Here is a 26,197-nt window from a genome sequence, read left to right on the forward strand (position 1 = left end):
GCTCGGGCCGGGGGAGAGCAGCCGCAGCCGCAGCCGCAGGAGGAGGAGGAGGAGGAGAGGCACCGCTCCGCCAGTGCCCGCGCTGCCTGGCTGCAGGGAGCACCGGGGGCCGGGGGCCGGAGAGGAGCTGGAAGCGCAGCGCTGAGCAGGGATGGACATGATGATGCTGGTGCAGGGCGCTTGTTGCTCCAACCAGTGGCTGGCCGCCGTGCTCCTCAGCCTCTGCTGCTTGCTGCCCTCCTGCCTCCCGGGTGGACAGAGCATGGACTTCCCTGGGGCAGCTGTGGACAACCTGGTGGTCAGGAAAGGGGACACGGCTGTGCTTAGGTAGGAGACCCAGCCTCTTCTTTACTTGTCGGGGCAAGCGAGGGCAGAGCCACTTTCTCTTGGGCATCGCGCTCCGCTCCGCGGGCTGCCCCCCGGGCGAGGAGAAAGATGGACGTGCGGTGACAGGCATTGCAGAAAGATGGTGTGAATTGCAAAATAAAAATAAAATCGTCATTAAAATAACTCCCCCTCCCCAAGCCCAAGACCTCAAGTCCAAGCAGCTCTGGAAGAGTAAAGTGTGAGGTCTGGGAGGGGAGGAGGAGGTACCACTTTGAAAGTAGTGCTCAGTCATTCCTGCCAAGTAGCCCTACTTAGGAGGACCCCTTCCTTCCTCCGTTTTCGCAACATCTTTCTCCTTTTCCTCTGTGTCCCTGCCCAGAGCTACCCCAGCCCAGTGCTTCAGTGGATTTCCAAGGCGTGTCCCTATTATTCTCCTCTAATGTCCCTGTTTCTCGATATATCATAGTGGCAGGTCTCAAGGAGTTCCCCTCTGCTTGGTTCCCGTACACTTCCACTCTGTCAAGTTTGGGGGAGGATTTTTTTGTTTGTTTGTTTTTTAAAAATTTTCCCCTGGAACAAGTTTGCTGCTTCTTCCTATCAGGTATATTTTCCTCCCTCCTTCCTAAGCTTCTGAAAGCTGTAATGGCTCATCAGAGACCCAGTAAGCCCCTAAAACCGAAGCAACTGCAGCATGAGCTTCAGCAAATATTTCCTTTTTCTGGAGAAAACAGAAATTGGTGCTCGGGTTCAGACCTGTTTGGTTCTTCATCACTGCCCTCCACAGATGTTTGAAACACATCATTCAGACACTTGCCGTATTAATGTTTGCTGTTAGAGCCTACATGTGTGAGCTGTGTGATATAAAATACATTTTCAGATGTGGATCTTTCAGTATTCCAGTCAGGTGTCTTTGAATAATGACCAGTAATCAATGCATCTATAGTTTAGTTGCGTGGGTGTGGTATATGGGAAAATCTATTATTAGGTGTCCTGATCTGTGATGGAGATAATTTCCTTTAAAAATATTTCAATATTAGCCAAACACAGTTTACAAACTCAGACTGACACTTGCGTATTAAATTTGGAGCCCCTCCTCAATTAATGTATATTTTAAGCCAGCCATGGACGGCAGATACTTTATTATAGAGGAATTCCTAAAAGAGTTGTCTTTCACTAAACCCTCTGCTGCGGAAAATGCTTTATTTTTGAATAACAAGTTTGTTTATGGAAGTTTGGAAATCAGTGGTGCTGGATAAAAATTCGATCTGATGGCTTCTGATTTCTGTTCCAGGATCTGCAATTCAAATGTTCCCTGCCAGTATACTGTTCAGTTGTAATGGGCATTAAAAGATCACACAGAAGTATAGGCATATATGCTGTGGGTTTAGCAATTTTGTTTCTCAATGATTAATGTAAAAAGAAGCATGCTGCAATGACAAGTGCTAACTCTAGCTTTACGCCATTAGAAGATTACATGCTTACCATAGCTCCCTTATTCCTTCCCTTAATGAAGCTTGCATTCCATATGGTAACAATATTTTTTCAGTCCGGCTGGCTGGTGCAAAATTTGTTTACCAGTGGTAGTGCACCATACCTAATCTTCTGAATCCTTCCATTTGACTCAAGTTCACTAATCCTCTGTCTTAATTTGAATTCATGCAGTTTTAACTTTTTATTGATACATTTTGCTTTGCCACGGTCTTGAATCACACTTTTTTTTTCTCAGTTCTTGACATTTGTTAATAGATTGAATATTCTCATTTCTTATAAACCTGGACTTTAATCAGCAGTAGTTTTAATAGGCTATTTATAGACCATTTCTTTCCTTTTAGGTAGGGGCTGGGTGGGGGTTCCAGGTTAAAAAGTAACTTAACAAAATACAGTTTTCATAGATATCACAATTTTCTGTAAACTGCTTAGATATTTCCACTGAAACATTTGGCATCGATTTAAATGAAACCAGTTTACTTTTCATGTAGCATCTGTTGAGAATACAGTCAGTGTCTATGCAGTGCATCTGACAAATATTTTTCCATCCAAAATAATATACTGTAAATATACTCCGTGGTTTTAGAATGCCATATTATTTACTTGCTTTGGTTCTGTTTTCACAGATAGACAGAAAGGAAATACAACAACAGAATTCACCTTTGTTTATGTTATTTCAGCTTTAAATGTTGAATAGAACAAGAGTTTGAGAGTTTTAAATATTAGCTCAGGGAAGAACTCAAACCAATACTGAGCATTACTGGTGGCTCTGAAAAGTAAAACAAAGACATCCCATTTTCAAAATAAAACGTAATATAAATAACTCCATGTTCCTGTAAAGCTTATCTGCTGCTGCCAACAGAGTGTAGTGCTACTGTATATTCAATTTTCTAGGCCTAAAATTGTGAGTTTACAACTCAACGTCTATGCAGCTGGATGGCTTACATAAGTGAAATAAGAGTTTTAAGGTCAAGTAATCATTTTCATCTCATAAGTGAGGGGGAATATCTGTTTTGCAAAGAGACTACCATTAAAGGCGGAATACACATTGCTACTGGAACTGCTAGAACTTTAAAGTCAAAAGCCAAATTCACACTGAAATAATATATGTGGTATACCTATTCCTTCTGTCTCAATGTAAAACGTGCACTTTTTTTCTTTAATAATATAGTTGGCTTATTAATTAAACAGATTTTTGGCCCTTTTACATTTTCAGCACATTTTCTTTCAGATTAAAGTTGACTTTATTTCTAGGTAATGAGGTAACCGGAAAGGAGAAAATATGGTATTGCTAAAGGACAGCATTTTAGAAAGGGTGCAGAGGAGACCAGTAGGGCTCTTTAACGAGAATATGTTCCATGATACAAACCTCCACTGCTTTTTTAAGTGTTCCTCGATGGTTATTCCTAACTTAAACACACACAGAGATTATTAGTTTAAATCAATAAGACCATGTAAGGAGATTCTTTTATTAGCATCTGAGCATTAGAAGCTGATTATTGCTGTTAAAAACCTATTCCAGTGAGCTCTACAAAGCATTTAGTTGTGCAAAGAGAGGAAAGATTTTACTTCCTGAAGCTCTCCTAGACCAGTCTATTGAATTTGGATCTGCTAGACTAATGTACATTGCGGCATTCAGAGGTAGCTGTGTGAGCTGGTACTACTTCTCTTTCAGCTGTAGTGGGGCTGTTACTAACTCTATTAGATGCATGGGGGACAAGGGCGGGGAGAGAGGGAGAATGAAGAGGGTTTGTATGTTTTGACCTCCCACTCTAAATCTGGTTGCCCTGGTTGTATTATCTATACACTTTGAATGTTAAAATCAGAAAACTTCTATTTAATGTGCTACCAACATGACTGCTGATGTCAAGCATAAAAGTCTTTTAAAGGCGTTAGAACTAGAAATCATTTCTTCAGCTTTTTGAGTCAGCATTTCAAAGATGATGAAAGGAAGATTTATGCTATTTCTCTTGATTTACAGGTGTCTTTATTGGAAGTCCTGCTCATTTTAAGTATGCCTGTTCTTAAAACACACACTCTTTCTCAAGCTATCTTTGAAAATTAAAAAGAGTTGGATGTTATACTGAAGTAAGCACACAGCATATTTTAGTGGTTAAGGTACCCTGCTGGGTGACCTGTGGTGATAGCAGAGCTAGAAATGCATTTTGGGGCCAGTTTCCCCTGCAGAAAAATACAGAATAAGTTGTTAACAGCATGGATGTATATAGAAATTGCCACATAAATGCCAAGTTTTGCCATTACATGAAATAAGTATTTTGTACTTTCATTTTAGAAGCAAGAAGTTATGCCCAAGCAATTTTGCAACAAACACGGGTTTTTTAAATATTTTTGTAGTGATACTGCAATGCCATGAAACAGAACACTAGGACATTGACTAGTGGGCCTTGCTGCATTGACAGGATGGTAGGTATATGTTCCCCTGCAGGCTCCATCCATTTCTAGCCAAAATTAGTTTAAACTTGTAGAGGGAATTGCTTGTACGATGTCTGGCACAGTATCGTTAGGGCTATTCCTTATCAGAGCCATTGGCTTCTCCCATAATATACAAATTAAATAACTATAATTCTTACTCCCTATTGTCATCTTTAACAAGACAAATGTCACGATGGGACTCAATGTATTTCTCATATGCAGATACATTTATCTAATGAACTGTGCTTTGCCAGGCAGGCAAAGAATTTGCATTGAGCCTTTTGGTTGTAGGGTAATAATATACCTTTTTGATTCCAAAGTCCTACACTTCCTTCCGCCTAAAAAATCCTTTATCTTTAATGGGTATTATGTAAGACACGAGAAATTTAGTTTGAAGTATTCCAAAAAGTGGCTCCCCTTAACTCTCATTACATACCCTACACCACAGAAACAGAGCCTTATTGGATCAGTGTTTAGCTAAGCTTTATTTAAAAAGAACATATAAAAAATTATTAGCATTTTTTTAGAGATTGTATTGCTACTTAAATGATTTTATATGTCATGTGTAGAAGAAGCCAGTAAATTCTGAAGGGGCAAAACATATTCAGCATTGTGCTGATGAAGTCGGTCCAGTTCATAAAAGTACTAGAGGGGAGAAATTCCCTGCAACTGTCTGCATTCAATGGAAAAAGAAAATATTATCAAGAAAATTTAAATAGCTAGAAATACAGCCAACATGCACAATAATAGAATAAAGGGGACAAGAAAGGTTTAAATTATATTTGCAATACCTTGACAACAGAAGCTGCAATTATATAACATTAGCATCTTAGGGGTGGAGACACATGAACATTAGCATCTTAGGGGAGGAGACACCATTCAGTTAAGCAAAATATCAAGAGGATGGTTTGTTTCTTTCTTGCTTCCATGTATGGATTAGCTTTTGCTTAGGAGTTTGTTGCTGTTAAAACCTCCCTCCACCAAGCTTTCTACTGTTCTAGCACCTTTTTGCTGATTTGATTCTTGGGTAGACTGCTCGAAGGTGTGTGCTGAGTGTGGTAGCCAAAGCCTGTTCTACTTGACTTCTACCATAGACTTCCTCCAAGGTCTCCCCTGCTGATAGAACTTCTAAAATAATTGAAAGAGGATACCCCTCTTTTGAATGTCATCTGTTAATCCAATATGCAGCTAGCTTGTTTGGGACCTTCTGAGTTTTAAATATCCCAGAAAGTAGCATACTTTTTGAAAAAGCCCTAACTTGACCATATCTGGGCAAAATACACAAAATTCATCAAAATATCTAAATACCCATATATGAGTTAAATATTTTAAGGTGATCGGAGTCCAGAGTGTGAGTATCCTCACCTGATCTTTCTTCATTACCTTATGCTGAGAAAAATAACCTTTGACATTTAAAACACAAAATGCTAATTTGTGGAGAAAAAAGGAGCTACCTTCATCTACAGTATAAACTGGACAATGTTTGGCCTTAACAAAATTATTTACTTTAAAACAAGTTTAAACTATAGTTCAATTTATGTTTTTCTTTTTGACTAATGAAACTACACATATATTTTAATAGGCACAAGTATGTAATGCCCAGTGAGCATGTCTACATGTGCACTTTAATGCACAGTAGCCTGTTTTACTGCGCATTAAAGTGTTACATCAGAAACCATGCTAAGATGCTATTGTGAAGTAAAATTAGGCTACTGCTCATTGTGTCACTAAAAAAGCTTGCGCTTTCTCTACTATGCATTAGGGCAGGCAACCTAATACACATTTATTTAGTACCTCACGTTAGAGGTACTAGATCTAATGCGCAATAGCAGAAGTGTATTAATGAATGTGTAGACGCCCAGTATGTATTAAATTTAGTACATAAGCTAATCCTCACCTAAAAGGGAGCAACTTTACAACTCACCAATGTCACTTACTTACTAAAATACTTGAATATATATTTACTCACATTTTATTGACTATGCTGAGTGGTAAGGTGAATGTGTGACACCACCCTCAGTGTCTACATGATTTCTTTTCAACCACTCAGGTAATGCTGTGTAATGAGACTACATATATAAATGGGATGACAAATGTAAGCAATCAGAATGCTTTTTTTCCTTTGTATGATTATTAAAAAATGGGTATCAAAATCCCTTGAATTACAAGATTAGCATTATACAAACTGGAAGGAAATTCCGTAGAAGTTAAATATAGCATCTTTGTTTAAACTGGGATATTTTGGATCCAGTATTCCTAACAATATAGCAACACTGAAGAGTTTGTTGGTGGAAGCTATAAAATAGAGAAGGCCTTAAGTGGAGTCAGGTGTATTATTTACTGTGGTTTCAGAGTGAACTGTTTACAAATGTCTAAACCTTGTCCACGCTTCAGCCTTTCGCAGTGCTGCAGTAGTCATTCAGTGAAGGCACCTCATGGGGCCTCTCTGTCTTGGTTTACAAACTCACAGAACTCCTGACTCATGCTTCCTGTGCCCCTGTGCTTGGGATATTTTCTAGCTTTAGGTTCAGCTTTCAATTGTAACCAATCAGATCTTTGTAGCCAACAGCATGAGGTAGTATCCCTGCCTTTCCAAGTATAGCCACTTGATTTGATTTGTGTTTTAGGGTGGTTGTTCCTCCTTCTCCCATGCTAAGCTTCTATAAAGGAGCTGATATTGAGCTCCCTCCAGAAAAGCCACTTGAAGTCATACAATTGCTTTTATACATCTTTTAGAGCATGGTATTAGTGGTGGTCACTGTTCTTTGCTGAATTATAGCATTGTGGTTCCTAACAATCTTCCTCTGTGATTTCCTTTAATAGTGTTGGGTGAGTGGGTGGATGTCCATCCTTTCTCTTAAGTGTAGGTTGGGACGTAAATAGGTCATCAAAAAGTGCCTGTCAATACTTGGGCTATTTGGATTTAATTCACTCTCTCTGGCTGCATTACTTTTTCTAGAATTTACTCTCAATAATAGCTTCTCCAGTCTCATCAGGAACTTGAACATTATTTTTCTCATTCCTGTTTATTATTCTGGAACTGTCAGTGCAGATTTTCATTCTTCTTAGTTTTATATGTGAACTAAGATATTTAGGTAATGTTGTACATTGGCATCAGGGCGTTGATTCCAAGGGTCTTAATAATAGATACAGAAGCTCTTAGACTTATAAATCCCTTTCTATTTTTACTTTTCTCCATCAGAACATTTATCTCCGTGCATCTGTGTGGCTTGGCCCCTCTCAATCTTAATATCCTAATGCAAATACCCTCAAGTCTTATGGTGACTGTGGTCAGATGTAGGTGATAGTTCACGTCTCTTTCTCTCCTAGTTGTTATGGGTGCAGAAGGAATATCTGACTTCAAATATTTCACTTCTCATAACTTCTTTACTTGCTGTGCAAGGAAACATGAAAGCCTGGCATTAAAATCTAGAGATAGAGTCAGCAGGCATGACTTGACTGTCTTCTGTATTGTCCTCCTGGAGGCTGAATCTTCAGAGTTTAATGCCTCCCTTGGTATTCTGTTGGCATCTAGGCTAAGTACAGACAGTCAAAAAGCTTGAGGCTGAATCAGTTCAATCTTTGCAGGTTAGTCTTAAATTCCCTAGATTGAACCAATAAGCAAGTGAATAGACACTCACATTCCATAAATAGCGCACCTCCCAGCTCGGCTGGAGCAGACAGCTTGGGTGAAGACTATCTTGCCCACCCTAGGGGGGGTTGGGGATTGTGAGGGAGGTGCAAAGCATTCTGGGATGCTGGGGGGAGGGCTGTGAATTAACTCGTATCTGGAGGGGATCTGGGACAGAAGTTCAATAAATCAATTTAAACTAAATCAGTTAAGTCTGATACTACATCCATCCAGGTTTATCTTAAACCAGTTTTGGCCATTTTGAAAGCAGTAGGTATATATGCACCAAACTTCTGTTGTGTTAGAGATTTGAACTGGTTTCTGATTACTTATACCAGTTTATTAGTAATTTCTGTCCCTTGCCCTAATCTTTACTCTTAAGGCACTGCTGTTTCTTGTTAAAGTACTAGTGAGCCTTCCTTGCATTGTGATTCTTCCCAAAACATGTTCATTGTTGAGAATGTTTATATTCTCTTTATTCTGATTCTGCGGATCCTTGTATACTGAAAAAGACTTGACTTGCTTTATACCTTCTTCTTTGCTTTATGAAAAAATGAAGTATGCCCCATGTTATGCTTTATGGCCTACTTTTCTGAGTGGCAATGAATTCTTTCCAAAATCAGTAATGAAGTAGAGACAAGCTTAGATGAAGTGTTCTAGTGCTATGGTATTTCCATTTTTTTAATTGTCATTTTTGTAAGCCCAGCTTCTGTGTGCATTGGTATCCTTTCTGGACCCCAGGCCCAGATTCACTGTTTTCCCTGGACTGGTTGAATTCAAGCAGTCTCTCATTCCCTGTAGTTGGCATAGGAGTAATCCTTCAGCAAGACTGGGATTTTAGCACGGGTTCCCTGTAGAGTACTGTCTGTCTTTCTGGCTTCCAAAACAAGATTTATTTTTTCAAACTGCTTCTTCCCCACTTGCTTTGCCAGGGAATATGCAGCTATGGCTTGTCATTGGTCCAGTGGTCTGTTCATGTTCATTCAGGCAGAAGCCAGAGTGGATTTGCGCTTTATAGACTAACCAAATCACAGATGTTCATTCAGATCACTCCTTATACAAGCCTGCCCAACTAGGTTCAGCTGGGAGTTTTAGTTCTCTTTTCTCCCCCAGACTCCACCCCTTTTGGGACTAGGGTCAGAGGGTTTTGGATACGGTTGTAATTTTAATTCTTATTACATGGCCTACTATATACTCAGACAGGGGCTCCAGGAGCTGAGAAATCCAAAAGAAGGCTACAAGTAAGTTGCACTAGGAAAGTCTAGATCACATTTTCAGAAGATTTGAAGTGGCTTAGAAACCTAAATCTCACTGAGGTCAGTAAAACTTAGGGGACCTCGGTCATATACCCAGATCTTCAAAGGCACTTGTGCATAATTCTTACTGAAATTGAAATTGGGACATATCTACATTGAACTATATTATGTAATGTATATGTATTCGTAGAAGACCTTAGCTACTTGGAAACTTTGCCTTCTGTCATTAGAACCCTGTCCAAAAGAAACTTCTTCCTAAATCTGTTCTTGTTTATGAAAGGTGCAACAGCATGTGTGCAGGTGATAGAATGTGGATGTGTCGAAATTCTGCATGAGGTGATTGCGAATGCTGTCTATTGAATAACAGCAGAATATTACCCTAAGTAACAGGCACAGTTTATTTCAATTTTAAATGGTATTACATAGTAAATTTAGATTCCTTTTGGTGCGTGCCCATAGAGCTGCTATATATATTTACATTTTTTCTGTTTTGTCTTTCTTGTTTGCTTCACATTCACATTTATTAATAAAGACTTACCCTGACTCCTGTGCCTCTATTTGGTATTCTTATGTTTTTGAGGCTTGTACATTAATCTTCTATGTAAAACTTTACTCATCTTCTGAAAACGTGTCACACACCATATGTACATCTGTAAAACTAAGATTGTTTAGGCAAGGCTTTCACATTCCAAATGTCTGCCAACATCAAGCATGTTATGGCACTTACCACTTATGTGAGTAGTTATAATAAATAATTGCAGAACAAATTAAAACTAACTTATCATTTTTAACTATCATAAATGTTTCAGATGGCATTCAGAGTAACTATCACAGAATAAAATAATCGGTAAAGACTGAGTAGCAGAATGTGACCCATTCAATCAGGACATGCTAATATCTATCTCTATATCTATATATATCATATGGAGATATGGAATGTGTATGTGTGTATATGTATGTATGTGTGTGTGTGTGTGTATATATATATATAATATTATAATAATATAATAAACAATATATATGGGATTATTTATTATATATTATATATATAATATAATTTATTACAAGACAAGAGGAAAGTCACTACAAGTGTTAAATCCCATATATATGGGATATATATATATATGGAATTTAACACTTGCAGTGACTTTCCTCTTGTCATCTTCCATAAGACTTGAATTTGGCCAATATCTTGAAGAATGAGAGATGAAAGAGTCAGTCTTGGGATGCACAGGCATTTTATCCAGGCAGACTGGTTTCTATTACAAGCCAAAAGAAGGACTATTGGACTGATCTGCTGCTTTCTCTTCTGCCAGAGATACGACCCAGAGGATTTGTATTGTGCATAGATGCACGCATTGGCTACAACAGTACCCCAGTGATAATTTCCATACACAAGGAAATGCGCTGTGCAGAGGGTGCTAAATCTCTCTGTTGCTACAGCCTTTTCTGTATTTTGTAGAAGACCTAAAAATGATTTTGAGCTTTATCTGGGCTTCACATAGTGCTCCGGGATAGATTCTGTGTTTCTGACTATTTTGCAGTCCATTCTGCATATAACTATACGTAGAGGAGATTGCAGTAGTTTTCATTTGATGTGGTGACAAAAGTCTTTGAGAGAGAGTGTCATTCTGCCTTTCTTCATGGGCATTGCCTTTCTTCGCCCATAATGAAACTTGCTATTTTTACCACATGAGGGACACACTATGATGCAAAATCCTCATGCTTCCACTGGCTCAGTGAGTGAGCTGGGCCCCAACTCAAACAGTGCCTGACTTATATTTATTCCTTCAATGTAGTGCTTTGTTACAGTGACAGGAAGTGAGAGTTTTGCCTGAAACTGAACACATTTCTCAGAACCGGAGAGATTCAAATCAGCAATCAAGAGGAGACAGGCTTTATTAATCTGGCTGTCCACTCTCTGAGGCAATCCATGGAATTAGATTTTGCTGATTTCATAGTGAAGGCAAAAAAGCTCATATGTGGTTTCTTTACAGACATGACAGAAAATTCGCTTACAGACTTCCACCACAACCACCTTGATCCTTTGCTTCACCTGTGAAAACGGCACGCAAAGAAGATGGGAAATAGAAGAGAATGTCCTTGGCTTATTCCAAAAGAGTAGGGGGCAATTTAAAAAAAAAAAAAATTCTTTTATAAGGTACTGCTGATTGCCTTTGAAAAGGGCAAAACGTATCTTCAGGGTCTTCTTCAAAACTCTGTGGCTCTGTAAGGCTGTGTGGGAGCAGTTCATCAAAACAGGTTCTTCATCCTGGCAGGAAAGGAAAACTCCAGCTCAAACCAGAGGAGGTAGCCTGTTATAAGAGCCAAATTTCCATTCCTTAGATTCTAACCTAGATGTCAAATGGAGTATGGCTTGCTAGGCTGAGCCTGTGAACACCAGGTGCAGCCTCTTAGCAGTTTGATACTTGCTAATCTTTTTCACTGGGACTGGCTTTAACATTGCAGAATCTCAAGGAACTTCCTGTTTGTTTGCTGCTCTTTTTTTTTTTTTTCTTTTAAGATCCGACACACTCCTCTCCCTCCTGACGAATGTGGAATTTCCTTCCAAACTTACAAGAGTCTAAGTCTTTTAAGGAGGCTAAATTTGTTAAAGCACTGATTTCCATGTAAAGGTTATGCAAAATAGTTTGAATAAAATATTTAAAAAACCCAAACATTTTAACATTTCTGAAATAGTCTTTCTGTAACATGTAACCTATACTTACAGAACCTGGAACAAAAGTACACATTTTCCTAGCACTGAACATGACCTGTGTTTTTTGTTGGGTGGCTCACTATGTTGCTTGCTAAACTAACAGAGATTGATATTTCTCCGGTAGCATGTTCTGTCTATTGGCGGGTTTTGTGTGTACACAACGATAAATAAGATGTGCAATTAGGCTGAGTAATTGTTAATGAAGCTTGTTCTATTTTCACTTTTTAGCTTGGAAAGGTTTACTTTGGGGACTTTGGCGCACACATCCACATATCTCCCCAATGTCTAAGGTAATTTTCAATGATTGAGAGAAATTTTATGTTTGAAAAAACTGGATTTAGAAGTAAAAGGATAACAAGAACGAACGTCTTCGTTCCAATAAGAGAAAAACAGTCAATCTATTTGAAAAGATTCTCCCTTGGCAACCACAGACAATCTGGTGGTCAAACAGGCAAACAGCTATCATTAGTCATGCATAATTAAAACAAAAGGAGTATCCAACTGTTAGTAGTAATGGTTTTGTGCAGGAAAAAAAAAACTAATTAACATACAATATATTTTGTAGAAATCTTCAAGAGTTTGTTACAGTTTTTATTCATGCAATAATATACATATACATTTAGTTGTGGAGAGTATCTGGGGATTTTTTCAATTTTTACTTAGATAAATATAAAGAAATGTGAAAACTGTCTGACTTGGTATAGCATCCATGTTGTATTACTTAAATTTACATAAAGCAGTTTTATCAACAGTATGCAAAATAATGTGTTTCCATGAGAAAATGTTCATGTTGCACATAATCTAGTTTATCATTGTATCTTCACTGATATTTCACTATGTGCATGGAAATAATATGTCTTATTGCTTGAACTCTTGTCAAAGTTTAGGTTAACCTACAATAATAATAGAAATTTAGAATGAAGGTCCTCTTAGTTGACTGCTGTACTGAGGCCTGATTTTCTTCACACATGAATGTAACTCCATTGAGGTAAACAGATGCCTGATCTTTAATTTCTCAGAAAAGATTGGCAACCATCTGCATGGATTTTACAGTTACTTGTTTGTTAGTGAAATACGCTTGTTTTATAAGACCATCCCACTTGGACAGAGAAGTGTTTGAGACCTCTCTAGTATTTATGCATGTGATGCAGTAGCACATAGGGAATTGGAGGGAGCTTGGGCACTGACACTGTGTGTCAGGAAACAAATGAGAAATAAGGTCACATAAGAGCTGCCGTTCAGTGAAGAGATTCTTTTGGAATGAATTGCAGAAGGCATATTCTAGTTTATTATTTGGAAGTGGGGGCGTCAGCTACTCTGAAATATCTTGCATGGTCTGATGAACCAACCCGCTACCTTCTTGTGCCAGGTGTTACATATTACCCATAACACCAAAAGCAGCAGCTTTGTGTTTCTGACTCCGTAATCCACCTACTTTTTTGGAGCTTTGTGGTGATGATGTTATATTGCTGTGGTACTTCCAGATTCTAGTACAATGTGTGTAATGTTTATCATATACTGTGCAATTTTTTTGGAGTTCATAGGACAGTAAGAGGAGGCTTTGAATTCTGAAGGGTCTGTCTTCCTAACTTCAGATTTGTTTCCAAGGGCTGGAATGCTAGGAATACAGGAATCGATGGCCACATCTAGACAAGACACTGACTGCACAGTTGTTACTGCACGGTCGCTTACTACTTGTATAAGCAAGTGCTGAATGACTGAGCAGTAACCCGGGTTACTGTGCAGTATAGCCAACAAATGTCTTTTTTGTGATGCTATTGTGCAGTAGCCTAATATTACTGCGCAGTAACATTGCATCACGGTTTTTGCCATGTGATGCTACTACGCAATAGTATCGGGCTACTGTGCAGTCAGTATGTCATGTAGACATGGCCAATGTAGAACAAAAGAGAAGGGAAACAAGGAAGATGGTTGAAGATTTAGCTTTGCCATCACTTTCAATGGCAAAATGAAATGAATTCATTTCGCCATTCATTCCATTCATTCATTTCCATTCATTCATCTGCAATTCATTCCACTACTTTCCGTAGTGCTGTCCAGTCTTTGTGGAACGTAGGAAACCCTACTTGCACAAAAATCACAAACTAAGGAAGAAGCAATCATAGCCTACAGGTTTATAATCTAATTTGGTCAGTGGTGTAACAAGGCTGGGGGAGCGGGGTGGTAATAGGGGCAACCACACTGGAACCAATTTGGGAGAAGGGCGAGTGCAAAAAAAAAAGTGGCTGCTGCTGATTGTAAACCAGATGTCTCCACTTCCACTTTCCCCAGGCACCGGCCATGTCTCTACACTGTTGCAATAAGCATCGTAAAATTGAAACAAAAAAGCTAGTTAAGATATTCTCTTTCCTGCCTCCAGACAAAATAATGGAGAAGAGAGGATGAATAAAGCTCCCCCCACCCCAACTTTATCTGTTTTTTTCTTTCCTCTTTCTCCCATATTGTATTTGCTAAATGGTGAATCTTCATAACTCAGGGTTTTGTTATTCATATTTTAATTTTTTTCATGCTTTAAATTGTACGGGCTCAGGGGGGAAAAAGCAACGCTAAGTTGCAATTCCAAGTAATTTCAGAATGGAAGTGCTGAGTTTTTATGTTAAAGTTATTAATTTTGGTAGAAATTGATAATTTATCCAAGGAGCTAAATTAGAATAAGTTGACATGCATCATCAGCTGCATGTTCCATTCATGTTCTGGAAAGTTGTTTCATTCATTTTTAAACAATATTTGCATACTATATGAGGAAAGGTGATTCTGATGGCAGTAGTAGTTCAAGCAACTCCTTTGTTGAGATGTTATTGGATGCCTTGTGACAACAGAAAAGCATCACAGAAGGTTCATTCTCTTCTACCGCTGAACAAGATGCCTTTTTTAGATAATAAGAAAGATGTTCTTCTACCTAACCAATTCCTTCCCTCTTTCTGCTTTGCTGTAGAAATTACCTGAGAATCCTTTCCCATCCAACTGTCTGGATTCACACTCTTGTTCTGAAGGAACAGTACACATTCTGCTATCTATTTATATAGGAGAAAAGACACTTAAGGGCAACCACAAGGGCTATGAAAGAGTAACTCCATCTAATTTGGAATCAACATCTGCAACTCTGTCCTGAAGACAAGAGCCCATGCTCACTTAAAAGCTTGAACCAAGCTCACTTTTAAAAAATACAATTGAAGAAGGTGGTGGTGATGATGATGCATCAAGCCCCTCAGGAACATTATCAGAGAACCACCCAGTTTCTGAATCCCATTTGACCTTAGGCATGAGTTAAGTGCTAGGTTGCTCAGCCCTGTTAAGTGTGCAGAAGTTCTAGGCATGTCTAGAGATGCAGTTCTCAGAGCCTGGGGAACTTCAGAGTAAAAAACCCTGGTACCTCCAGAGTTAGGCATTAAGTGATTGGGGGTTTTCAGGATCATAGTTGTGAAATCTGTCAAGAATTTAGGCACTTAAGTCTTGACCTAAATGCACAGAAGGATAATGAGGAGTCTGAGTATTCATCATTAATTTATATTTACTGGTGAAGTTATTCTACATGTTACAGCAATTCATTTTACTGCTATTTTTAATTCTTAACTCCCATCCTTTCCTTCTATATCAAGCAAATAAAAACATAGCCAAATTGTATTTATGGAAGAGAAGACATACTGGCCCACTAGCATCATGTCATGTTGGCTTTAAATGAAGGGTGGAGAGGGAACCAGTCTTATTTGAGCTATTTAGATGGAGTATTGTTGTGTCAACACTTCGTAATATTTCTTGATGATATCATGCTAGCTTGAAGAGTACTTAGCAGTTTTTAATTATCAACTGGTGGGCACTCCGCTGTTTGAAAGGTGAAAATCTATTTAAAATGTGTAGTGTATGCTCAGTGTAATTATTAAATGCAACTGCTAGCTACTAAGAAGTACTTTGGGGAGTATAGGTGTGAGCAACTAGCTTGAATGTGGTGCTTTGCAAGACTGTGGCTTCAACAATTTAGTATTCAAACTGCAAAATGTCAATTTACTATTTTTTAATTATATGAAAGGAGTTTGACAGGAAGCTTAACATTTGATGTTTGTACCTCCGTGGCAGTGTTGTTACCCATTTAAATGTTCAGCTTGACAGAGGAACTCCCAGCATAACCTTAGCTTTGGTAAATTATGGTGTCATTTAGTTTTAAAAAATAGCTGTGAATGCTTGTCATAATAAAATGAAAATGTTAACTATTGAAGCTTATATTACTGATAAGTTGCACATTACATTCTTGAAATAAACACATGTTGAATGTGACACAGTTCAAAGTAAAATATATACTATTACTGTTAAATTACATCATCTATCAAGTCAGAGACTTCACATATGAGATGAGCCCCTGCACAGCTGAAATCAAATCTAATATTTCATATTACCTCTATCAATAACATGTCCTACACTGATGATACTAAGAGTATATTGCAGTACAGTAGCCTGTGGCGGAGCATCTCAGGCCTTTGAGCCTGGGCTCTACCCTGAAATATTTAACTGAAGTGTTTGAAATGGCCCCATCACTAAGGAGAGAAAGTATGAAGTGCTGTCCCCTGAAGCACTTCACACTAGTTTTTCTGCAGCTCCATCCCTGAATATGGTGCGCACTGAGAATGCTCCAAGGTTGCATCCTTGTTGAGTTCCCCACTGGAATGTGTGTCATCTCACAGAAGAGAGAGGAGATTAGGTCTGCCTGAGTCATTACTTGCTTTCCTGCTGGGCTGTGGTAGTCCCAAGGAGACGGAATGGTTGCTCAGCTGTTAGTCCCTTGGTCTGACAGCCACCAGCAGTAGGATGGCATTTTTCCAAAAACAGCCCCTCAGATAGCTCAGGGGAGCTATAAAAGGGAAGCTGAGAACCAGCAAGTTAGAGCTCCCCGGTTTCTCTGCCTTATCAAAATATAGAGTTGCCCAGGCTTCTTAAAGTTTCTTTAGCCACCAGCAGTCCTCTAGAGGCATATATCAGTTGGGGCAGTAAACTCCAGCCACTCTCCTTACCCATCTCCTCTACACCTTTAGGTAACAGGGAGGGGGAGGAATGCTTGCAGTTACTGTCACATAATAGAAAAATCTCTGCAAAAGAACAAAGAATCTAACCCTAAGTGTTGATTAGGATCCCTTGATCTCTTTGAAACAGTGTATTTGCTATTTGGATTGTGAAAGTTGGGTCCAACTAGTGCAATATAAACTAAAGTATGGAAGCAACCAAATACCATACTTAATACGTTGGATTTGATATACGTAATTGATATTGGCACTGTGAGCAAAAGCTATATTTAATTAATGAGATGTCACTAGGAAATAAAGCTTTGTAGTGAGGAATTATGTTGATTAATCTAGTGTTCTGGCATACAACCCATAATTGCAAATTGGTTTCTTGATTTAACTGGTCCTGGTCCTATGCATAAAAGATTATCCGTATGAACAAAAGTTTTATGGTCAGACATTTATTTATTTTTAAACAAAGTATTTGTGAAAAATTAGGGGCCAATCCTATAAAATACGAATCATCCTTACCTTGCTTTTGTTTCAGTTCCAGTGGAAGGCACCCCAACCTCTAGAATATTCTGCTTAATTTTGTTACAAAATAGAATGCTACTCTGAGTAAAATCCCCAAGTAATTCGATTTCCTAAGCTGAATTAGTAACAGGTTTTCAAAGTAGGCAAAGAGGATGAATGTCTTGGGAAACAGAATTAAACAAATAAATAAAAATGAAGATTTTGCTGTGTTTACCTAGTGCTCTGTCACTTTGGCAGTAGAAGCTAAGGGCTTGTCCACAAGAGAAATTGCACCAGTTAAATTTAAGGTGGGATTTTACATGGACTTAGTATTCAACGTGGCCTTTAGTCTTGTTTAACTCTTATTTGAGTTAAACCAAGCTTCTTTCGATCTGCCCTTTGTCAGTTAGTACAGGTTTAGACTATCTCAAAACAAGCCACTCTTACTGAAATAAGAATTTGTGTAGGAATTTGAACTAAATCAGTTTACAAAACAGTACAATTTGATGTATTGACAAGACCTAAACCCAGCTGATATAATAATTCATGTCATGGAGAAATGATCTGTACTTTCAGGTACAGAAAAGTCCATGGTTAAGTAGTTAATGATGCTAATTATTTACATTATTTTTTCTAATAGCTTCATAAAATGCTAGGGAAACAATGAACTTGATGTTATAAACATTTGCATGTCATTATGAAAAAAATGAGTTATCTTTTTATCACCAATGTTAGCAATTCTGGAGTTGGCATTTCATATCGCTTTGCTTCGATTTGTTAAACATGTTAATAAAATATGTGTAAGCAACGTTAATGTGAAATACACTAATTCTGACTGTCCTCTTATTAGAGACCTCAATCCTGTGAGGTACCAAGCATCTTCATGAAGGTGCTCAGCAGCTCATAAATTGGGTATTTTTCTTGTTATTAATCTGGAATCAATCCACTCAAATCCATATCTATACTTTGGTGCAAAACATAGGAAACATTAGAAAAAAAAAACAGTCACAGATTAAGATCTCTTATATGTAGAAAGAAATGTAAATAAATATTGTTCACAGAATATTTTTAAAGTATTCTGAATTTTGAATACTCTCTTGAGAATAAAAAATAATTCCAAAATAAACATTAAACTATTATAAAGACATTCTAAGATAGCCAAGATTACAACAATGAAATAGATAACTAATATCAACACCCTCTTCTTAAGTTTTGTTCCTAGTATTAAGGTGTGCTCATGTTAACATTGTTTTCTGTCAAGGATACTGCAGAAGTACTGGCATTTCATAGGTCCGTGGTTAGAGGATTTTGTTCTGTTGCTGTGGATAAAACCAGTTGCCAAATTTGGGATCAAGAAGAAATTTTTCCCCAGGTCAGATTGGCAGGACACTGGAAGTGTTTTGCCTTCCTCTGTAGCACAGGGCATGGTCCTCTTTCTGAATCCTATGAGCATGTATTAATCCAATATTTCTGTGCCATTGCAGAAGTGAGTTTCTTTCAAGGGAATGACAGTAGTGAATCTTGAATTTAGTCCCTGTTCTTCAGTGAGATTTCTCAAGATAATCTTTAAAATATGGGTGTTCACCTGCTTCTGCTCACAGTACTCCCATCATATATGTTTTAAGAGTACAGACCTTCACCTTATGAATACCAGCAGTAATGAGCTATATGTATTGTTTAACAAGCTTTCTCTAAAGACCTACTTGTTTCAGGGGAATTAATTTATCCAGCAAATTAACCTCTGTTTTAAAATTAATGTTCCACTTTGTCAATATAAAACAATGTCCCTAATTCTTAGCTCAAAGCCCTTATTTAATCTGAGAGCTGAATTTACTGTTTCCCTTCTGCCTGCAAATTTACCGTATCTTGATTGCCTATAATTCTTAGACTTTTGCCTTTAACTTCTTAGCTATTTCTGCTGCCTTTCACTCAGTTTGACTGATTGTCTTCTGACAGATTGCTGACTGTGACTGACCAAATGGAACTCCGGTACAAAAAGAAATTTCTAAACCTTCAAACTTTATATAGTGTAGGCTCATTTGCAATTAAAACATTCTTACTATTTTTAAGGCAATACACTTGGGTCAATTTAAAGCATTTAGTTTTATTTGCATGTTGTAAATGTGTCTGACTTGTTACTTGTTCAGCAAAGAAATCAAAGCATTAGTATATGATCTACAGTTTCTTAAGGGTACTTTCAGTAAGTCTTTGTAGATTCTGCTGGAATAAAGCAAGCCAAGCAAGAAATGGTTTCTTTTTTCTTTCAGTTTATGACAAAGATGGCATAGCTCTTCCTCAGGAGTTCCATGGCTCTTTGATTAGATCACCATTATGCCATGAGTATATATCTGTATCCTGTTAATTTTAGGCTCAGAAAACCAATGGATCCAAAAATGCATACAGAGTAACTGAGTTTTGAGATGCTTGAGGTGATGGATCCATCCACAGAAATTCACGTTTTGCATAAATCTCTTCAGTAAATTGAAACTCAGAAAGGAATCCTATAAAAGATGAAAACTTGTTCATAGGACTAGGGAATAGAATTGCATGGATATGCAGGGAGAAAATTAGGAAGGCCAAGGCATGATTTGAGAGACAGCTGGTGAGGGACATAAAAGACAATGAAAAGGGATTCTACAAGTATGTCAAGAGGAAGAGGAAGACTAGAGAAGCCACAGGTCCATTGTGGTATTCACAGGGCAGTATAGTTACAAATGATGCAGAAATGATTGAACTATTTCAGGACTTTTCTACTTCAGTCTTCACAAATAGGGGCAGTTACCAGATGATGTGTGCACTTAGCAACAAAGATAGGGAAGGAAACAAACAGCCAAAAGTAGCAGAACAGGTTAGGGATTACTTGGAAATACTAGATGCTTTCAGATGAGCCGGGCTAGATGGAATGCAGCCTTGGGTATTGAAGAAATTGGCTTAGGTAATTTCAGAGCCATTGGCTATCCTTTTTGAGAGATTGTGGGGAAGTGAGATGTCAAATAACTGGAAAAGGGCAAATATAGTGTCCATTATTAAGACAGGGAAGAAGGAGCATCCTGGGAAGTACATACCAGTCAGCCTGACTTTGATATCTGGAAAGATAATGGAGCAGGTGCTCAAGAATGCTACTGCATGGATTAACTGAGAGTAAGTAATGCCTAACCAAACCTGATTTCCTTCCATGATAAGGTGACAGACCCTGTGGATGGGGGAAAGAGCCATGGATGCGATGTACCTTGACTTTAGCAAGGCTTTTGCTATTGTTTCTCATGACATTATCATCAATAAGCTAAGGAGATGCAGACTAGACCAGGGGTGGGCAAAATAAGGCCCATGGGCCTGATCTAGCATGCCAACTGATTGCATCTGGCCCGCAGGTAGGCACCCAACAATTAATTGTAGCCAGCCCCATGGTGGCTGCCTCTGCTGTGCTCTGCACAAGTCTGAGTCCCACCCACTCCTGCCTGGGGCAGCGCATGCTGCACTCCCAGCCTCCCCCACCAGAGGGCCCCAGCCCTGGCCAGCAGGTACACCTTCTGAGCAGGGCTGCTGCTGGTGCTGCTGCAGCTGCCTAGGAAACTTACGGGTTCCCCTGGCCTCCAGCGACTCCTCCTCCTGTCCCTGCTACAGTACTCTGGGCAACAGGCAAGGAGGGGAAGCTGCAGAGAGTTGAGGAGAGTGGGGTGGGCTCTGCTTGCAGCTCTCTTTGGTCCTGCTCATACATGGCTGGGCAGGAGAGCATGGGGGTGGGGAGGGGCTGTGAAGGAGCTTGGCTGTTCACAAAGCCCTGCTGGCCAGGCACGGGATAGGCAGGTGGGGTGGGAGCAGCAGCAGGAGCCATCATGAGCTTGGTGCAGCCCTGCCAGGCAGGCATGTGGGATGGAAGCAGCAGGAGCCAGAGCAGGCTTGACTACAGGCCCCACGGGGCAGGTGTGGGACAGAGACCAAGAGAGCCGGCGGTGCCAAGCTTAGCTTCACAACATACCCACACACATCCCACACCCCTTCCCCCCACACCACCTCCACCCCCAAACCCACACAGACCTCCCATACACCCTACCCACACACAAACCCCACACCACAACCACACACACAACCCACACACATCCCCAGGGCTGTCCCTGGGGGGCACAATCAGGGTGACTGTCCCAGGCTCCACACTTTGGGGGGCCCCACAGAGCCAGGCAGAGTGGCCGTGGCAACTCTGTGCTGCTGCCAGCTTCACGTCTTGCTGCTCGGCCCATCCCCACTTCCGCCCGCTGCCGAATCTGCTGCCAGCTTCCTTGCCTCCAGGGACGAGGCCCCGCAGAGGCTGATTTGCCATGGGTTCTGCACCCTGCTCGGATCGTCTCTGCACACATCCACACGTATACCCCCCCCGCAAACATATCCCCCCCCCCACAAACCTATATCCCCCCTACACACTCACCCACACCCTGTCACACAGCCATACCCCCCACCATACCCACACACACATCCAACACTGTTCCATATACCCCATACCCCCATGCACCCACACCCCCCACACTCCCCCACATCCCATACCCACACATCCAAACACCCCTCCTACACTCCCACACATCCCAGCTGCACCATACCTATCCCATAACCATATATTTCCCCAACCACACACACACACACCCCCACAAACACCCCCTACCCCTCCACACACATAATATACAAGCTACTCCCCTTCCAAAAGGAGTACTTCCTGGGCAAAGGAAGAGACTTCCAGTGGCAGGGGTCAGGAGTTTAGGTGGGGCATGACTTCTGCACAAGATGATGACCAAGAGGCGGGGCACTTGTCAAGTGGTGGGGCCACCCTTGCAGACCTCGACGCCTCACCAAAACTCATTAACAGGCCTGATAGCCAAAATAATTGCCCACCCCTGGATTAGACAAAAGTAATGTAAGGTGGATACATAACTGGTTGAATCATTGTACTCAACAAGTGGCCTTCATTGGCTCAAAGTTTTCTTGGGAGAACGTATCAATTGGAATCCCCCAGGTGTCTTCCCTGAGTCCAGTAGTGTTTAATATCTTCATTAAGGATTGGATAATGGAATTGAGTGCAGGCTTAGCAGATTTGCAGACAATACCTTGTTGAGTGGAACTGCAGATAATCTGGAATACTCAACGTAGGGTACAGAATAACCTGGGTAGATTGGAGAAATGGCCTGCAATCAATGAAATGAGATTTAGCAAGCACAAGTACAAAGTCTTGCACTTGGGATGGAATAATTGCATGCACAAATACAGACTTGGAAATGACTGGCTAGGCTGAAATATTGCAGAGATTGACGTGGGGATGTAGTAGACGAAGCTGAATATGAACCACCAGTGTTCCCTTGTTGCAAAAAAAAAGCCAACAGCATACTGGATTGTATTAAGAGGACCATCACTTGCAAATGGAGGGAAGTGATTCTTCTGTTTCTTATGAGGCCTGACCTCATGCAATGAAGATTACCACTGATGAGGCCTCACCTCGAGTACTATCTTTGGTTTTGGGCCCCACACTTCAAGAGGGAATTAGATGGATTGGAAAGAGTCCAGTGCAGAGAAGTAAAAATGTTTAGTGGCCTGGGAGGCAAGACTTATGAGGAAAGGACAAAAGGTTATTTAATCAGAAGATAAGACTGAGGGGGGATTATATAAGAGTCTTCAAATACCTGAAGGGCAATTGCAGAGAGGGTGGAGAGAACTAGAAACAATGGTCTCAATCTTCAGCTGGGGAAATTGAGGTTGGAGAGTAGAACTGTCTGACTATGAGAGTGGTGAAGCATTGGAATGGGCTACCTAGAGAAACTGTACTTTCCATCCTTGAAAGTTTTAAAGAGCAGGTTAGACAGACAGTTGGCTGGGATGCTTTAATCAGGGATGCTCCTGCCTTGAGAAGGATGCTGGACTGGATGGCCTTGGGAGGTCCCCTCCAGCACTGCTTTCTTATCATCTTATGAAACTACTTACCTAGAGACAAAAAATAAAGATCTCACACAAGGTTGGCACTGAAATCCTTGGAAAAGGTTAACTGTATGTTTTCTCAGTAATGCATATAGTAAAAAAACCTTTATTCTTCAGCTCATAACTTCTCCTTCTGTATTTTGATATTTAGCAACTTAACTTTTAATATCATCTTTGATACTCAAAATTGGGGTAAATGCATAAAGTTTAATTTAGTTGATATATAAAATATTTTCCTCCTAAAAAACATAATGTAAATCTTCAATTTTTATGTCCAGTTCTACCTGTTTTCCAGAAAGTCACTTCACCACTCTCTCCCTCTCCATGGTTTATTTATGTTTTTCAAGAAGAGGGTCTGTCACTCTATATTTTGACAGTGTCCAATGCATTGGGACCCCAATATTGGGTAGGGTTTCTAATCCATAATTTAATATTAATAATTACATTTGACTTGCAATGACATCTGAAAAGCTGTTTTGGTTGTGCGGAAAAGCATGCCAGTGATAGTTTAAGCTTGCAGACTGAGCAGATGCCCATTAAAAAGTTACATATGGACTTAGACTTTTTAAGTAATGAAAGTTTAAGATGAAGTTCCCAGTCAAGAGATCATAATGTCATCTAATAGGCATGTAACAAAATACTCAACCAGGTTAAAATCCATTCAAACACAAAGACATCATTTTAAAAAATAATTATGTGCATTTTCTCTCTCATTGCCAAATATTCTTCTTTACTTGCACCGTAAGCTGCAACCCCAAGTATGTATGACATATAGAGCTAGGTCAGATGCAGAAGTAGGAAAGGAATTGTGAAGGGGTGAGGGGGCACCTGTCATTAAGGAACTTATCAGAGTAGATATGATTCTGAGTAAATGAATTATAAAAATAGAATAATTATAATAAGCTATTCTCTGCTGGGTGGAACAGCTGAGTTAGAAAATGTATATTTGATTTTTTTGACCATTTAATAGGAGAAGATAGGAAAAAATATATATATAATTTGTCATAGTTAGAGTTGTTGTAGTATGGAGTCTTACACTTTGCCACAATTTAAATTAATCTTGCTAATTATATTTAATTCTGTGACTTTTTCACTTGCATAAACTCTGTTATATTTCTAGTCATACAAAGGTGTGGATGTTAAAAGTAAAAATTGTCTGCAAATTAAATTCACAGAACATAAACTTATAACTTGTTACAGTCACCTTAGTGCTGCCTCAGGGTTTGAAATATGATTCATTAGGCTAAACTTTTTATATCTTTTGTAATGAATGCTACCTAATGAGTTACGTTTAATTTTTCATTTTAAATACACGCTGTGTTAAATTCTGTGCAGTTCTAATGGATTCAGCTCCATTCAAATTCATGAAATTGCATTGCTTTGCATCTCCAGAGAATTTGGCCCTTACTTCAGAATATCTGTGTACAGGATAAAGAATGCACAATGCACATAGGGTCTAATTCTTCCTTCAGATACAGTATATTGAACTCAATGAAGTTGTGCACATATACTGTTATGAGAGCAGAATTAGATGCTACAGTTTTCACTGAAAGACTGCTTTCATTCAGAGCAAGAGTGGTTTCTCTCTCATTGCTGGAACAGGACTTACTGAAAGGCCAAAGAACAGCATCTCTTTAAATTTTTGCAAACCCATTTTTTCAAATACTTGGAGCAGGAGTATTAAACATGAGTTAACTGTCACTGTGTAAAATTTTAATAATTTATTGATATAAATAATTCTTCAGGTATTATATTGGACTGTAGTTTACTAAATAAACAGACTATATCACAGATTATTTTCCTACTACATACCCATTACCCTTATATAGGGTCATGCCCTCCCATAAGTTCCACGACATGGTTGTGAGAAAAATAATAGATAAGTCAATTTGATGGTTTATACAAAATGTATTCTTTTTCCAGAAATGCCGACAAAAGAATTCTGCAGTGTACATATAATATGTGCGTTGTTCCAAATGAAGAGTGATAGACCTCTGTTATTACTTCTCTGTTCCAGTAAGACTTTTTTGTCTCAAGTTAGAATAGGTCTTGCAGAAAATATTCAACTTTTAGGTGGATTCTACTGCTCAGCAGTCCCTGCAGCTGTATGAACTAGACTGGTTTAGGAGTCATGTACCTAGGCACCCATCTTTCAGAAAGAAATAATTATGCTCCATAGGCTGTCCTGGTTTTTAGTTTATTTTTTAGATGCCATTCAAGGTGCTCATTGTTAAACCTATAAATCTCTCAGTATTTTGGGTTTTGGCATCCAAGGACTCGGTGTTTGTGCCTGAAAGCTTGCAAAGAACAATTTTCCCAACTATTTAGTTGGTCTAATAAAAAATACCACATTTACTTAAAGAACCTCGTCTGCCTATGTCTTTAGACCACCCGGCTACAACCAATTCCTCCAAAACACAGTAGCATAACACTAGTGCATCTTGCTCAGTATATGAAACCAGGTGTAAGCAGAACATTAACCATACTTGCCAGGACAAGAGCTGTGAAGATGGAAAAGCCAGACCTTGGATATGTTTTGTGAAAAGAGTACTAGAGAGAATATTGAACTGAAAAAGAGGCTCAGTTGATGTGCATGAGTAACAGGTAAAATGGTTGACATTGTCTACAACAGTTGAGAAAGAATGGAGCTGCCTGGAGGGAGAGTTTTGTTTTAGACATGCTGAATATAAGCTAAAGACTAAATAAAATAAAAGCTTTGTTATCCAGCATGAGTGGGGTAAGGGGGGTGCTGGTTATATAAAAATTTTGGTTACCTGAGGGTAGGTGGTTTTTGGCTGGGGGGGGGGGGGGGGGGGCGGGCACGTGGGGGGGGGGGAGGACAGGGGGGGGGGGGGGGGGCGGG

General features: G+C 39.4%; 1 protein-coding gene across 1 annotated transcript in view; it reads left to right on the forward strand.

Moving 5' to 3' along the window:
• Positions 1-41: 41 nt before the first annotated feature.
• NEGR1 (neuronal growth regulator 1) overlaps positions 42-26,197 on the forward strand; it is a gene marked incomplete at its 3' end in the record, with an annotated part of 512,959 nt that continues 486,803 nt past the window's right edge. The window contains exon 1 of the mRNA XM_025201814.1: positions 42-327. Within this exon, the coding sequence (XP_025057599.1) occupies positions 152-327 (176 nt within the window). The remainder of the gene's footprint in view (positions 328-26,197) is intronic.

This window comes from Alligator sinensis, unplaced genomic scaffold (assembly GCF_000455745.1).
Source record: "Alligator sinensis unplaced genomic scaffold, ASM45574v1 scaffold853_1, whole genome shotgun sequence".
Lineage (NCBI taxonomy): Eukaryota > Metazoa > Chordata > Crocodylia > Alligatoridae > Alligator > Alligator sinensis.